We start from the raw sequence: 14,620 nt of genomic DNA on the forward strand, positions 1-14,620 counted from the left end.
CCTCACCCATCACGGGAACAGTCACTAGAAAACCGGGGGTGTAATCCTAAGCATATTTATTTCAGATTTCCACCACTTTCTTTGGTCAGTTTTTATCCCCAGATGAGCCTGCCAAGGGATGCCACCGAAATCATTAGAAACAACCACTGTAAACAGGCAGAAAATAGACCATGATTATCTCAAGTTTAATTATATTTGCTGTTAAAAACAGAAAAACTGCCACAGCAATTGCAATTGCACTACAAAGAACGAGGTCCGTGACAGCTGACAGCTGCAACATTCCCCCTCCCGCTCTTCCGGCCAAAGGGGAGGGGACGGAACAGGAATCCAGCGCCGTTCCATGACCTTTCAAGCCTATCTAGGAAATCGGTGCTCTCTCTCCACTTAACCCTTTCAGGGCCCTTTTCAAACAAAGGATCTTCTCTTTCATCGAAGGAAAGGGGCGGAAAGGCCAGCGTGACCCTCTCCGGCCCCCGGCCCCTTTCAGATTAATACAGCCTGCCGGTAAGATGTCAGGTTCCCCTCCCCCCAGCAGAGTACATGCCATTTTAATGCCGATCCTTCTCTTTTAAAAATAGAAATAAAAATGCATAGTCCCTTCAAGCATCCCGTGGTTCTCTGATGGTTAAATCAGCGCAGTTCAGAATGGCTAGAGAGGAAGAGGGTTTGGGGAGGAGGAGAATCTTCCTTCCTGCCGAATGCAATCGTCCGGAGCTGGTGGTCGCCGCCGCCGCCTTCTTCTTTCTCCCCTTGCAAATTTGCAAACTGTTCTGTTGCTCTTTGTTAAAAAAAAATTTTTTTAAATGCATGCCTGATTGTGTTTGCTAGGAAGCTCCAAGTTCCCTGCCAAGAGCCGCTGTCATCGCAGCTTCCATTGGGAGGAGCTGGAGGGAGGCCTCGCCCGGGACCGGTAAGTTGGAAGGCGGGTTTGCCAGGTTCTTGGAGAGCAGAAGAGCTGCAGGCGGGGGAAGAGGGGGAGGGGAGCGGGGCTCGACATCCCATAATTGCGCTCTCCTTCCGCACTTCCATTCAACAGTTGGGTGTGCAATGTAATTAGCGCTGGGAAAATCCATGCTGTGGGGAGAAGATCTCAGACAAATTGCACTAAGAAGCAGCAGGGCGCCAGCCCTTTCACTAAAAAGCAGTCAGTCCCCCAAAGTCTGTTGGGACAATAAAGTCTTAACCTGCCGGTGGAAGGACAAGGAGGGAGCCAGTCTAACCTCTCCAGGGAGGGAGTTCCAAAGTCACGATTTCTTAAAAACTGGAACTATAATGGGATAAGAGAATAAAGGGTTTTTTGGAAGAAGGAATAAACGTAAAAGCTCAAGGGGGAAGGGGGGAGGGGAAATTGGCAGCTTGAGGTGGGGTGGGAGAATAAGGAAACAGCTGAGTGGAAATGTTGCAGGAATCTCCATCAATAAGATGGACATAGGACCTTTCCAAAGAAGGTCAGCATTATTGACCTGTGCAGGTGACCCCAGTGAGATATCTCTCAAAGACTGAGGCCCCGAACCAGTTTCGGGCACCCTTCTTATAGTGCCCCTGTTTCTCCGAAAATAAGAAGTAGCCATAAAATAAGCCATAGCAGGATTTTTAAGCATTCAAGGAATATAAGCCATACCCCGAAAATAAGCCATAGTGATAGGCAGTTTAACCTTGTAGGTTAAACTGTACCATACTTAATTTTTTAAAAAGACACCGTCTGAAAATAAGCCATAGTGTGTGTGTTTTTAGGGGGGGGGAATATAAACGGTGTCTTATTTTCAGAGAAGCACGGGAGTTACAAACGAGCAGGCCCGCAAAAAAGAAAAATTTTACTCAAGCTGGCAAAAATAACAGTTTAGCTCCCCCACCCTTGTTCGCCCAAACTGCAAAGTAAGAACTTTCTAGTCTCTCCCCCACCCCCACCTGTCCTGTCTGCATCTGCCAGCCTGTGCTGGTTTCTTGCCCATACAGCTGGCCTATGCAAGTTTTAAAACAGACACCAGACATCAGTTAGCAGTTAGCTCATCTTCTTGTGACTGACTTTCTTGAATAGCCAGCTTACACAGCATTTTGTGGCAAACTCAAAAGTGGGGGGTTGATGGGCTTCTCTCATTTCTGATCAGAGCCACTTTCTATCAGGGCAGAACAGCATGTGCAAGGCTCTATTACACAAGTTTCAACAAATTAATTTCTGCATTTTCTGAGAAGGCGTGCATACAGATGGCTAAACTGCTTACAGAGCAATTTCTGAGTGGGGTGGGGGCTATTGAGGCATATAGATTCTATTTCCTCCATTCACCAGTAGGAGAACAGGAAAATAAAGTCCTTTGAGAAGCATGTGGGTGTGAGAAGGGGGGGAAATAATGGGAAAAGCAATCTCTATTTCGAGCCTCTGGTTCAGCAGATTCCACAATATCCCTGGAGAAAATGCCTGTATTTAACTTGAGGAAAGCTGAGCTTTGGTACTCCTTGCCACTGGCTCCCCAAGTGTTCCCACGCTCAGTTCAAAGTGCGTGTTTTAACCTTTAAAGCTCTTCATTCATTCAGTGTTTTATTTGTATGCTGCTTTTCCACTCCCCACAAAAAAAAATTGCTCAAAGCGGCTTGCAACAAATGAAGCAGAAATGTATTTCAAAGCCAAGCACTGCGAAACAATTACAAAATTGCACAATAAAGCAACAACACAATAGCAAATGTAGCAACATATGAAACAACAACAACATTTCAGTACTATAAATATAAGAAGATAGCATAATATCCAATAGCAAAGTTAACAAGGAAGCTTCTCAGTTTCATCTTGGTCCTAGAAACCCCTTTCCCATGATGTTATTTTTATTCATTCATTCATTCATTAAATTTGTATACCGCCCTTCATTCAAAGATCACGAGGCAATTCACAAAAATCAAAAACAAAATGTGAATACAAAAGACATAATAAAACAAAAACAAACCAATAGTGCCACAAACACATTTAAAAGGCCATATAATGTTAATCAGCCAAAGGCCTGGTTATAGAGAAATGTTTTTGCCTGCCACCTAAGGCACCAGGTGAACCTCAGTTGGGAGAGCATTCCACAAATGGGGAGCCACAACTTAAAAGGCCGTTCCCATGTTGCTGCCCTCCAAGCCTCTAGTGAAGGAGGCACATGAAGAAGCAGCTTGGATGATGATCCCAGGGCTCAGTTACTCAGAGTCCCTCTCCTCCTAACTTGCAAGTCTTCCCAAGACATGAAGTGGGGTAGCTGGAAACACCTCTCCCATAATGTTGCTCTTCACAGCTTGGTGACAGAATGCTCCACATTCGCCTGCTCATGTTTTCATCTGAGCATGCTCAGTCTTGCCTGCTCTTGGAAGCTAAGCAGGGTCAGCACCGTATTTTTCATTCCATAAGACACACTTTATCTCTCCTAGAAAGGAAGGAGAAATGTCTGTGCGTCTTAGGGAGCGAAGGCACTGGACGGCATCGGGATCCCTCGGCTGCCGCTGCAGTCGCCAACGGAGGGATGCCTCTGCTGCCAGAGCCATGGCTCCTGGCAGCGGCAGAGGAATGAGCAGCCCAAAAGCACCGCTTTCGGGCTGCCCATTCCTCCCCTGTTGCCACAGCCAGTGATAAAGGGGGTGGGGGAGGAAGGGGCAGCCCAAAAGCAGCCCTTTCGGGCTGCCCCTTCCTCCACCGCTCCCCTCTGTGAAGGCAGCATCTCCCTCCCTGACCCCACACCCCCAGGCTCCTCTCCGTGAAGGCAGCATCTCCCTCCGTGGCAAAGATGTAGAGCTTTTTTTTAGGGGAGTTGCTGAGTTTTTGGGGGGGAGCCAGTGATCTACCACAGACATCCAGTGATCTACCAGTATATCACAATCTACCTGTTGGACATGCCTGGTTTAATACATTTGATTCAGAATATTTTTTTCCTTGTTTTTCTCTTTAAAAAAAACTAGGTGCATCTTATGGTCAGGTGCGTCTTATAGAGCAAAAAAATACGTCGCTTGGTTAGTACTTGTATGCAAGACTGCCTGGGTGTTACGATAGAAACTGAATTTCTGGTGGTGGCATCTTAATTATAAAATGCACTCACCTGATGTCTACTTTGGTGCCATTCTTGCATCAAAGCTTTAAAAAAAACTCCTGGCTTGTTCTAGGGTAACTGAGGGGGGGGGGACCACAACTCTGTACACAGCCTTGAAAGGGTGAGAAATGAATGTGCTAAAATAAATCACTCCTCGTAATAATGGGCTCACATGTTGAGCGCTGACAACTTTTAAGCCACAATGGGGTCGCGGAGAAACGGAGGGAGGTTATAGCTAGGATTGGTGGGATCCACATAATAGAATCGTAAGATTGGAAGGGACCCTAAGGATCATCTAGTCCAACCCCCTGCAATGCAGGAATATGCAGCTGTCCCATACGGGGATCGAACCTTCGACCTTGGTATTATCAGCATCACACTCTTAACCAACTGTGCTATCCATGTTTGCTGCTGTACAAGAATATACAGTGGTACCTCAGGTTAAGAACTTAATTCATTCTGGAGGTCTGTTCTTAACCTGAAACTGTTCTTAACCTGAGGTACCACTTTAGCTAATGGGGCCTCCTGCTGCCGCTGTGCCGCCAGAGCACGATTTCTGTTCTCATCCTGAAGCAAAGTTCTTAACTGAGGTACTATTTCTGGGTTAGCAGAGTCTATAACCTGAAGTGTCTGTAACCTGAGGTACCACTGTACTGGGGGCAGGGGAGAGAAATTGGAGAATGAAATGAAGTGTCCTGGCTAACTGGAAGCCTGAAAAGTAGTGTTTCTCTTTAGAGGTGAGGACACAATGCACCATTTTTGCTGCAGGTTCCACCTGTAAAAAACCCAAAATACACTTCTTACTAGGGAGAAGAGCAATGTTCTCCTTGTTGCCTCACTTGTTATTTGTGCTTTTTGTCCTTCAGGACAGCCGCAGATGAGCGAAGACATCTGATGAAGATTTGCATCAGCCTGAGCTCCTTATTATTATTATCCTTATTATTATTTATTGAATTTATATACCCCCTATACCTGGAAGTCTCAGTCAGAGAAACTCTTATCATAGTTACAGTTCTGCTTCAACTTGCTGCTGCCTTGCTGTAATTGCAGTTACGAAGGAAAGAAGCTTTCCATTACGTCTGCCTGAAAGGGGATGGAGGGACAGAGCTGAGCTAGGATCATTGATTATTTTTTTAAAAAGAGAGAGGGTGGTGGGTGGAAAATGACGACAGAGAAGGCAGCACAATTCTTGCCCCTGGATCTTCACGAGTCTGACCAGCACGTGAAGCCAGAAATAAAAATGGAGAGGCGAGAAACTGGATCCAGGAGAGGGCTGCAAAGAACTGGGGAGACCTCCCTGGCCTCCGAGGTGCAGACGGTTATTGTTGCGGCGTCACCACAAGGCATTAAACAGGAAGTGGGTGAAGGACCGTCATCCCAGCAGTGGGACGGGCAGTGGCAAGACTTCCCAGATGCCTCACAGTCCCCTCTGTCAGGGCAGGGAGACCTGGAATTGGAAGAGACAGCACTGAAGGACGATGATAAGGATTCCCTTTCCCACTCCAAAGGAGCAGCAGCCACCAGCCGGTGGGCTAAAGGCAGGACGACAAGGCCCCGGCTCGGGACAGGACGCACCCGGACAGCCCAAGAGGGTGTGAAAAGTGACAGCGGGAGCAGCGATGAGCAGGCAAGCGAGGCTGAGGCCACAGAGACCGCCAGTCCCGAATGCCAGCGCCAGCGCTTCCGGAAGTTTGGCTATGAAGAAGCTGAGGGGCCATGGGAAGCCTACTGTCAACTCCGGAAGTTTTGCCACCAGTGGCTCATACCAGAGAGGCACACCAAAGAGGAGATCCTGGAGCTGGTGATTCTGGAGCAATTCTTGGCCATCCTGCCCCCGGAAATGCTGAGCTGGATCCGAGAACGCGATTCAGAGAGCTGCTTCCACGCTGTAGCCCTTGCTGAGCATTTTCTCCTGAGGCAGCGAGAGGCTCAGAGGCAGGACCAACAGGTATTTTCTTCCCAATGGTCCTGAGCAGGCCGTGCTATTGGTGGTAGGATGTATGTAAGCTGTGGTACTTAGCTGGCGGCAGTAGTGGGGAACCTGGGGTCTGTGGGCCTAATTGGGGCCACTTAAGCCTCCTAGGTCTGTGCCTTTGCGAGCACAGATGATCACAGCAGCAAGCACTGGAGAATCAGTTGCCCGGCAGTACCTGCGAAGCCCGGCAGTTTGCAATTGCCACATGTCCGCTGATGACATGCAGTGCAGTGCTGTATTTGGTTTTTTTCAAACCACCCAGGCAAACGGAAACAAGTCACCTGACATTGTTGTGGTGTCAGGTGATTGGCAGTCGGGTGGGTCAGGATCCAGCCCACTGGCTGGACCCGGTTCCCTTTCCCTGGCTTATGGGATGAGTCATTCTGGTAATAGTCGCTTCGTGTGACTGGGAGAGATGCAAAACAGGTCAAGCAAAAAATGCCCCATGGAGCACTTTCTTTACAAGGAAAGGCTTTTTTGCTTCCGGAGGGCGGAAGATGCAACAAAAGTGGGGAGGGACATGAGGGAGATTTACAGCATTCATGCATGATGAAGAGAAAGAAACAGAAATGTTTTTGTTCTTTGCAACGCTAGACTTTGCAGCAGGGTGGGAAATATCCTCCAGTGAAATTGATGATCGGTAGATTAGGTAATGGATTTTTTGGGGGGGGGGCAGGAAACCACACTTCTTCGAGCAAAATGTGTGACTGAGCTTATGGAACTCACTCCCACAAGATGAGGTGACAGCCACCTGCTCAGACAGCTTTAAAAGGGGATGAGGAATTTGTAGCGAATGAGCTTACCAACGGCTCTTTAGCCACAATAGGTAAATGCAGTATAGACATCTCTGTCTTGGGGAGGGCTGTTGACTTTTAGACCTGCTTGTGGGCTTCCCGGAGGCCTCTGACTGGCCATGGCAGGAAATGGGATGTTGGTCTGATCCAAGAGGACTTGTCTTATGTGCCCCACCCCTGAGCCACCTTGGACTGAAATTCTCTCCCGTTGTTTCAGGTGGGAATGAAAGAGGAGGCTGCTGTGAATTTCTCTGCGGGAGAAGGTTCTTCGCTGGATTTGACCCTCAGGCAGCTCTACAGGGAGGTCAAGGAGGAGGGGGAAGATGAGGAGGAGGAGGAAGAAGAAGCCAGTCTGCTAGGCAAGGATGAGTTGCACTGGAAGCAAGTTGTAAACTTGCTTATCTTGTTCTTGTTTCCTTTTCAAAACTTCTGTTACATATGCCATTTTGCTCTGGGGACAGGTGGGTGTTCCCCTAGCTGAGGGCCTTCTGGCAGTTCCCTCGTTGCGAGAAGCCAAGTTGCAGGTAACCAGGCAGAGGGCCTTCTCGGTAGTGGCGCCTGCCCTGTGGAACGCCCTCCCATCAGATGTCAAAGAGAAAAAAAGCTACCAGATTTTTAGAAGACATCTGAAGGCAGCCCTGTTTAGGGAGGCTTTTAATGTTTAACAAATTGTTGCATTTTATTTTTCTGTCGGAAGCCGCCCAGAGTGGCTGGGGAAACCCAGCCAGATGGGCGGGGTATAAATAATAACTTTTATTATTATTATTATTAGTCTAATAGAGCACATATTCCACCACCTAATTTCACAGCTTCGATTCCTAGCATCTCCCAATTTAAAAAGGATGGAGTACCAGCTGACAAGGAAGCCTTCTTTGAAAGATTACAGAGAACATACAAAGCAGAACATATTGGGCTCAATGGACAAATAATTTGGCCTGGTTTAAAACAGGTTCTACGCAGTGGGTCTGTTAGATAAATGAGGCACTGCCCCAACAACTAGGGCTGGGCTATATATTGATTTGTCACTCAAAACCAGTTTGAAGTCCATATCGTGATATGGACTTCATAGTTATTGACCTGGCAATATATTGCAAAGTGTGTGTGTGTGTGTGTGTGTGTGTGTGTGTGTGTGTGTGTGTGGTGCAAAAATCACAATGTGGGGGAAACCGCGAAGCCAGCCAGTGCGTCTACGTAGCTCCATCCTTATTTCAGACATTGGGATATATTGATATATCAAGATGTTTAGCTGGTGATATATCACAAAGTTGAAAACCAGCTCCATCCTTATTTCAGACATTGTCCTATATCAATAGATCACCATGTTTAGCTGGCGATATATCGCAAATGTTGAAAACCAGATATGGCCCAGCCCTGCCACCAACTTCAAGTTCTCCTTTGCCAGCTGCCTTTTTTTAAACCTTTTAAACTTACAGCTACCCCAGGTGTCGGCATTGCCTGTCAGCTCCTTCCTTGGGGTTGGCACTTGTGGAACTAGGGAGGAGGCTGGGGATACAGCTGGAATTTATTGTCTCCACCTGTCATATTGATTCTGTTGGTCTGCTTTCCGCCCCACCAGCCCCAATGCACACCAGCCTCCACTGCTTCTATGTTCCTGCATAAATGCTTATTGTAATTATGGCATGCAGAACCTACAACAACGTGTTACACCATGGCGTGCCTCTTTTCAGGATTCCAGCCACTTCAGCCCATTCCTTCTCCTGGTTTGCTGTCCCACAGCTGCCCCTCCTCCCCTAAAATGTCAATCAGTATTCTATGGCCAGTGAGCAAGTTCATCCCTCCATCGACTGTTTTGTGGGTCCCCCCTTTTAGGGTTTTATTCACCAGATTATTTTTGTGCACTTCTGCAAATCTCGGGGTTCCGCACACCCTCTTCTGTGTGAATGGAGTCGTTCTGCCATGGGCATAGCAAATAAATAAAAATATTTAACTAACTAACCAATCACCTTGCAGGTAGCTTAGTTCTTCCCTAACACCACCCCAAATCCTGTGTTTTGTGATGATAATAATAATAATTTTTTATTTATACCCCACCCATCTGGCCGAGTCTCCCCAGCCACTCTGGGCGGCTCCCAATTGAATATTAAAACAATACAGCATTAAATATTAAAAGCTTCCCTAAACAGGGCTGCCTTCAGATGTCTTCTAAAAGTCTGGTAGCTGTTTTTCTCTTTGACATCTGGTGGGAGGGCGTTCCACAGGGTGGGCACCACTACTAAGAAGGCCCTCTGCCTGGTTCCCTGTAACTTGGCTTCTTGCAGCGAGAGAACCGCCAGAAGGCCCTCGGAACTGGACTTTAGTCTCCGGGCAGAACAATGGGGGTGGAGAAGCTCCTTCAGGTATACTGGACCAAGGCCATTTAGGGCTTTAAAGCTCAACACCAACACTTTGAATTGTGCTCGGAAACTTACTGGGAGCCAGTGTAGATCTCTCAGGACCGGTGTTATGTGGTCTCGGCGGCCGCTCCCAGTCACCAGTCTAGCTGCTGCATTCTGGATTAGTTGTAGTTTCCAGGTCACCTTCAAAGGCAGCCCCACATAGAGCGCATTGCAGTAATCCAAGCGGGAGATAACCAGAGCATGCACCACTCTGGCAAGACAGTCCGCAGGCAGGTAGGGTCTCAGCCTGCTTACCAGATGGGGTTTTGGCTACATCAGCAACACCACTCGCAACCTGAACATCAGAAATAGAAAGAATGATGGTTTTCATTATTCTTATATTAACATCAGAAATAGAAAGAATGATGATTTTCATTATTCTTATATTAATATCAGGTGACGAAGGTCAGGATGAAAATGACGGGATGCCACTAGAAGGAGAGAGCTGCCAGGACTTTGAAGAGACAATTTCAAAACCAGCGGAGTCAAAGGAATACGGAACAGAAGAGCATAGGAATGAATCCGTTGCACCGGAGGGTGAAACAGCAGCCGAACAGGCAGCACCCAAATTAAAGAGGCCAAGTGATAGATTGTTCCACGGCCTCAACAGACATCAGAGGAACAACTCAGGGCAGGAACTGTATGACTGCTCCGATTGTGGCAAAGTGTTTGTCTCCAGAGCTGGCTTCATCATGCATATAAGAGTCCATGGCCGGGAGAAGCCGTACGAATGTGCAGATTGCGGCAAAAACTTCCGGCGGAGCTCCCATCTCAATAACCACAGCAAAATCCACGCGGGAGTGAAGCCGTTCAAATGCTTGGACTGCGGGAAGGGGTTCAGTCGGAACTCAAACCTTATTTCACATCAGAGAATGCACACGGGCGAGAAGCCATTCTCGTGCTCCTCCTGCAGCAAACAGTTTTGCGATAAGTCGAGTCTGGTGAGACACGAGAGGCTTCACACTGGAGACAGGCCGTACAAATGCACCGCATGTGGGAAAAGCTTCAGCCAGAGCCACCATCTCATAACACACCAGAGAAGCCACACGGGCGAGAAACCGTACAAATGCCTGCTCTGCAGCAAGAGCTTTTGCGATCGATCGACTTACATTAGGCACCAGAAGAACCACACGGGGGAAAAGACGTTCAAATGCTCCGAGTGCGGCGAAAGTTTCAGCCGGAACAAGCACCTCATTAGACATCAGAGCATTCACACAGCCAGGGAGCTGCACACATGCTCAGATTGTGGAGAAAGTTTTTGCCGCCGGTCAGGCCTGAAGATGCACCAGAAAATCCACACGGGGGAGAAACCGTTTGAATGCACAGATTGCGGGAAGAAGTTCAATCGCAGCACAAACCTTATCAGCCATCAGAGAATCCACACTGGAGAGAGACCCTATGGATGCCCTGACTGTGGGAAAAGGTTCAATCGCAGGACACACCTTGTTAGCCACCAGAAAATCCACGGACCGAGGAAAGAATCTCCAGAAACGATCAAAACCGAAGAAGAGCTTCCATCTGACGATGTCTTTTTGCACCCATCTTATATCATCACAAGAACCCTGTGAGGTAATTGAATTGAATAACTGAATTGAATAGAATTGAACTGAGTTGTAAAAGTACTTACAAAAACTCTTTATTGGGAGAAATGACCTGACACCCAGGCAACATGTACTTCATGCAGATTGTTGGCCTGTGACCTTTTGCATATTTCATTTGTGTCCTCCAGCTTTTTTAATTCCTTCCCTCTTTCCTTTATTTACTGTATTTTTCGCTCCATAAGACGGACCTGACCAAAAGACGCACCTAATTTTTAGAGGAGGAAAGGGGGGAAGCCCTGTGGGGTTTTTTGGGATCAGCTCACAGTTGTGCAGCTTATTTTGCGAAGGGGGAAAGCCCCGTTTTTTTGAGCATCAGCTCAAAGTTGTGCAGCTTCTTTTGCAAAGGGAAAAAAATCCTGTTTTTATGGGGTTCAACTCACAGTTCTGCAGCTTCTTTAGGAAAGGAAAGGGAGCCATTTCTACAGTTTCCAGACTGATAATCTAATCAGCCAGTCACATGTTGCTGGGGGCATGGGCAAGGGGACGGGGCCAGGAAGGGAGCTAGCATCCCTTATCTCCCTCCCTGCTGAGTGGCTTCTGTTTCAACACCCTCTTCCCCTCTTGTTAACCTTTAGCTCTTTCTAAGGGGAAAAAAAGCACCATCTGCCTTTCCCCCTGGGTAATCTGGCTCCAGGGACCATGCATTCGCTCCATAAGACGCACAGAATCTCCTCTTACTTTTTAGGAAGAAAAAAGTGCGTCATGGAGCGAAAAATACGGTAATCTTGTGACTCACTTACAGTGGTACCTCGGTTTAAGTACAGTGGTACCTCGGTTTACGAACACCTCGGTTTATGAATTTTCGGTTTACGAACACTCCTAACCCGGAAGTTCGTAAACCAAGGTGCCCAAGGCCTACTGAACGTCCGTTGCCTTCGGGGAGGCCGGGCCTTCGCTCTGATGGCTCCTGGAGGCCCGGAGCGAAGACCCGGCCTCCCCGAAGGCATCAGAGCGAAGGCCAAACCTCCCCAAAGAGTGTCTGCTACCTTCGGGGAGGCCGGGCCTTCGTTCCGATGCCTCCCAGAGGCCGGGGAGCGCTTCCGCGACTGGGCTGCAGCCACGGAAGCGCTCCGTTAAATTGCTGCTTTAGGGTTTTTTTTTCATCCTCTAGAACGGATTAATCCACTTTCCATTACTTTCAGTGGGAAAGTTTGCTTCGGTTTATGAACGCTTTGGTTTATGAACAGACTTCCGGAACCAATTGTGTTCATAAACTGAGGTACCACTGTACTCAATTGGTTCCAGGGTGCCATTCGCTCCCCGAAAAGTACTTAAACCGAGCGCCTCTTCCGCATGTGCGCGAAGCGCCGATAGAGCGCTTGTGCGCATGCACGGACTGCACAGATTGCTTCTGCGCATGCGCGCGCCGCAGAACCCGAAAGTAAACACTTCCGGGTCCGCGGAGTACTTCAACTGAAAGTACTCAAACCGGAGCATTCTCAAACCGAGGTATGACTGTATAAACCTGGCTGCGAACTCCTTCCAGGCCCCATTCCAGTCTAGGTTGATGAGTGTGGCCTTCTCAGACTCTGATGGGCACCCCATTCCAAAAGGAGGGGAGACATTTTCTAGCAATCAAGGAACATTAGCATTCTTTTATCAACCCACAGTGCCGTCAGGCAAAATCACTACATTTAAAAAAAAAACACCCTAAGGGGGCAGTAATAAAAGTGGCCAGACGCATGCTATTTATTCCTCTTTTTCCACTGAGGCCAAAGGTTCAAGAGATTCTCTGGTGTTGTTAGCGTATGCTGCTTGATTCATCTCCCACATCCCTGCTCCCCATCACAATGTATATTACATACTTTTCTTGGAATTTGGATGGAGTTAACTACTCATAGCTGTAGTACACACATTTTCTTAATTAAACCTCCAGAGCAGGTCCCATATGTGCAAAGTCTGCTGCACAAATAGACCTCATTCCTTGCATGCGACTTGCTTGAATCCCACCCTCTCTCCGTGCCATGCTAGTTTTCATGTGAAGGCCTTTAAAACAAACACAGAGCATCGTTTTCATCCTATGCAACCCTGACCCAGGTTTATCCCATAACTGAGAATGAACCCTAAATTTATCTATGGAACCATCAGCAAATCACCTAGAGATCTATCGGTATTATTGTTTTAATATTCAATTGGGAGCCGCCCAGAGTGGTTGGGGAGATTCAGCCAGGTGGGTGGGGTATAAATAATAATAATAATAATAATAATAATAATAATAATAATAATAATAATAATAATTATCTACAGTCTTCTGCCCATCCTTACCACTCAGTGGTAGGGCTCCGACTTCGCCATCAGGTTCAATCCCTGCCATTCCCTGTATTAAAAGGACTAGACAGCTAGCATTGAAAACTAGGTTGCTAGTGATAGAGTCTGTCCTGAGAGTTGCTGCCAGACAAGAGTGGATAACACTGGCCCAGGGAGACAAATGACCCGACTTGGTAGAAGAAAGGCCTGGTGTGTTTTGAAAAACAGAAAGGTCACCACCCACACCATACTGTATTTTTAAAGCACATTCCCCACCCTGGGGAATCCCACGGGTGCTGGTTTCTTGAGGCAGTGGCAGACTTGGGTACTATGGCTCCCTGTGCGAGGCCAAATTTGCCCCCTGCCCCAGCCCTCACACTGTCTTCCCAAAGGCTTTGGGAAGGAGGCACCGCAAAGCCCAGGTAAGGAGGTGCCCAACTTTGAGAAGAAGGCACGAGGGCTCTGACAGGGCCCTAAAGTAAGGTTACCAGGCTTTTTTCAATGAATCCAGGGACACTTTTCAACTTCAATGGATTTTGTCAGGGGATTGAGTTGTAAATCCGGGGGCTAGACCCCAGGAAACGGGGACGTCTGGTAACCTTACCCTAAAGCTTCCCCACCTTCCCAAAACTGGGAGAGCACTAGCTAGGCTTGGGGAAGAAGGAGGGAGGAAATTGTACTACTTCGGGGCAGGAGGTGAGCTACAGTTCCAGGGATTGTTTTGTGCTTTTAAGTGCATGGTGTGGATGCGACCAAAGACAAGTTTGGAAAGAGGGGATTTGTGGGTTTGGGTAAAGACAAAAGCAACAAGGATGTATACATGCTTTTAAAAGAAATCCATTCTTATGCAGGGCTGGATCTGAAGAAAACGGAAGAGTAGAGACCTCTAAAGGATGCCGTTGTCAAACTGAATTGGAACCTGATCATCTTTCTGCTTGTGGAGCCGAGTTGCCGTCCAAGTGGAAATCAAATGACTTGCTCCTTGGCCGAATGAATTCTCTGCTCTCTGGTTCCTTTCCCCCTTGTGCTTATATGTATCTCCCCTTCTTTGCTCCTCTCTGGATGTACTTCATCTTCCTCATGCCTTTTTGAAAAGTATGCATCTCTTTATGCCATTTGTATGCTGTTTGGAAAATAAATAAATAGAAGAAACAGTTGGAGGCGGATGAGTTAGACATTTGTAGACCTATGTAGCTGTAATCCTGTGTGCACTTGGCTGAACACAGAAGGGAATTGCATTGGAGTAAACCTATATAGGATTAGGTTGTGTAAATGGACTTTATAGCTGCTGGCAATGGGGGTGGTTACTTTTGTATGGGGGGGTGGGGTGGGATCAGGTTAATGCTCATTTTGGTGTTTTTGATGTGCTATATCAGAACCCAAAGGGATAGGTGGTGGAATTATTTGTGAGCCGGATCAAAATAATTGGTGGTGGTGTTGAAGTGGGTTTTGATATATTCATGGAGGATGGGCTATTTTTCAAGGCATACAAGACCTCTGGAATGTTAATGTTCAGCACTGCAGCCAGCCAGCCAGCCAGCCAGCGGCGCCCTCTCTT

General features: G+C 47.5%; 1 protein-coding gene across 2 annotated transcripts; it reads left to right on the forward strand.

Annotated features, from left to right (window-relative positions):
- The first annotated feature begins 383 nt into the window (after positions 1 to 383).
- LOC118081118 (uncharacterized) lies at positions 384 to 14,220 on the forward strand. 2 transcript variants are annotated; one of them, XM_088663550.1, is made up of 6 exons: positions 384 to 504; positions 829 to 910; positions 4,916 to 5,997; positions 7,036 to 7,177; positions 9,611 to 10,783; positions 13,914 to 14,220. In XM_088663550.1, exons 3-5 carry the CDS (start codon positions 5,212 to 5,214, stop codon positions 10,780 to 10,782), a joined length of 2,100 nt encoding a protein of 699 aa, XP_088519676.1. In that variant the 5' UTR covers positions 384 to 504; positions 829 to 910; positions 4,916 to 5,211; the 3' UTR covers position 10,783; positions 13,914 to 14,220. The 2 variants fall into 2 exon arrangements, with proteins under 2 accessions (XP_088519676.1, XP_060126485.2); XM_060270502.2 differs by lacking the exon at positions 384 to 504 and having other exon boundaries at positions 652 to 910.
- Positions 14,221 to 14,620: the final 400 nt, after the last annotated feature.

The sequence above is a fragment of the Zootoca vivipara genome, chromosome 2 (genome assembly GCF_965207765.1).
Source record: "Zootoca vivipara chromosome 2, rZooViv2.hap1.1, whole genome shotgun sequence".
NCBI classification, from domain to species: Eukaryota; Metazoa; Chordata; class Lepidosauria; order Squamata; family Lacertidae; genus Zootoca; species Zootoca vivipara.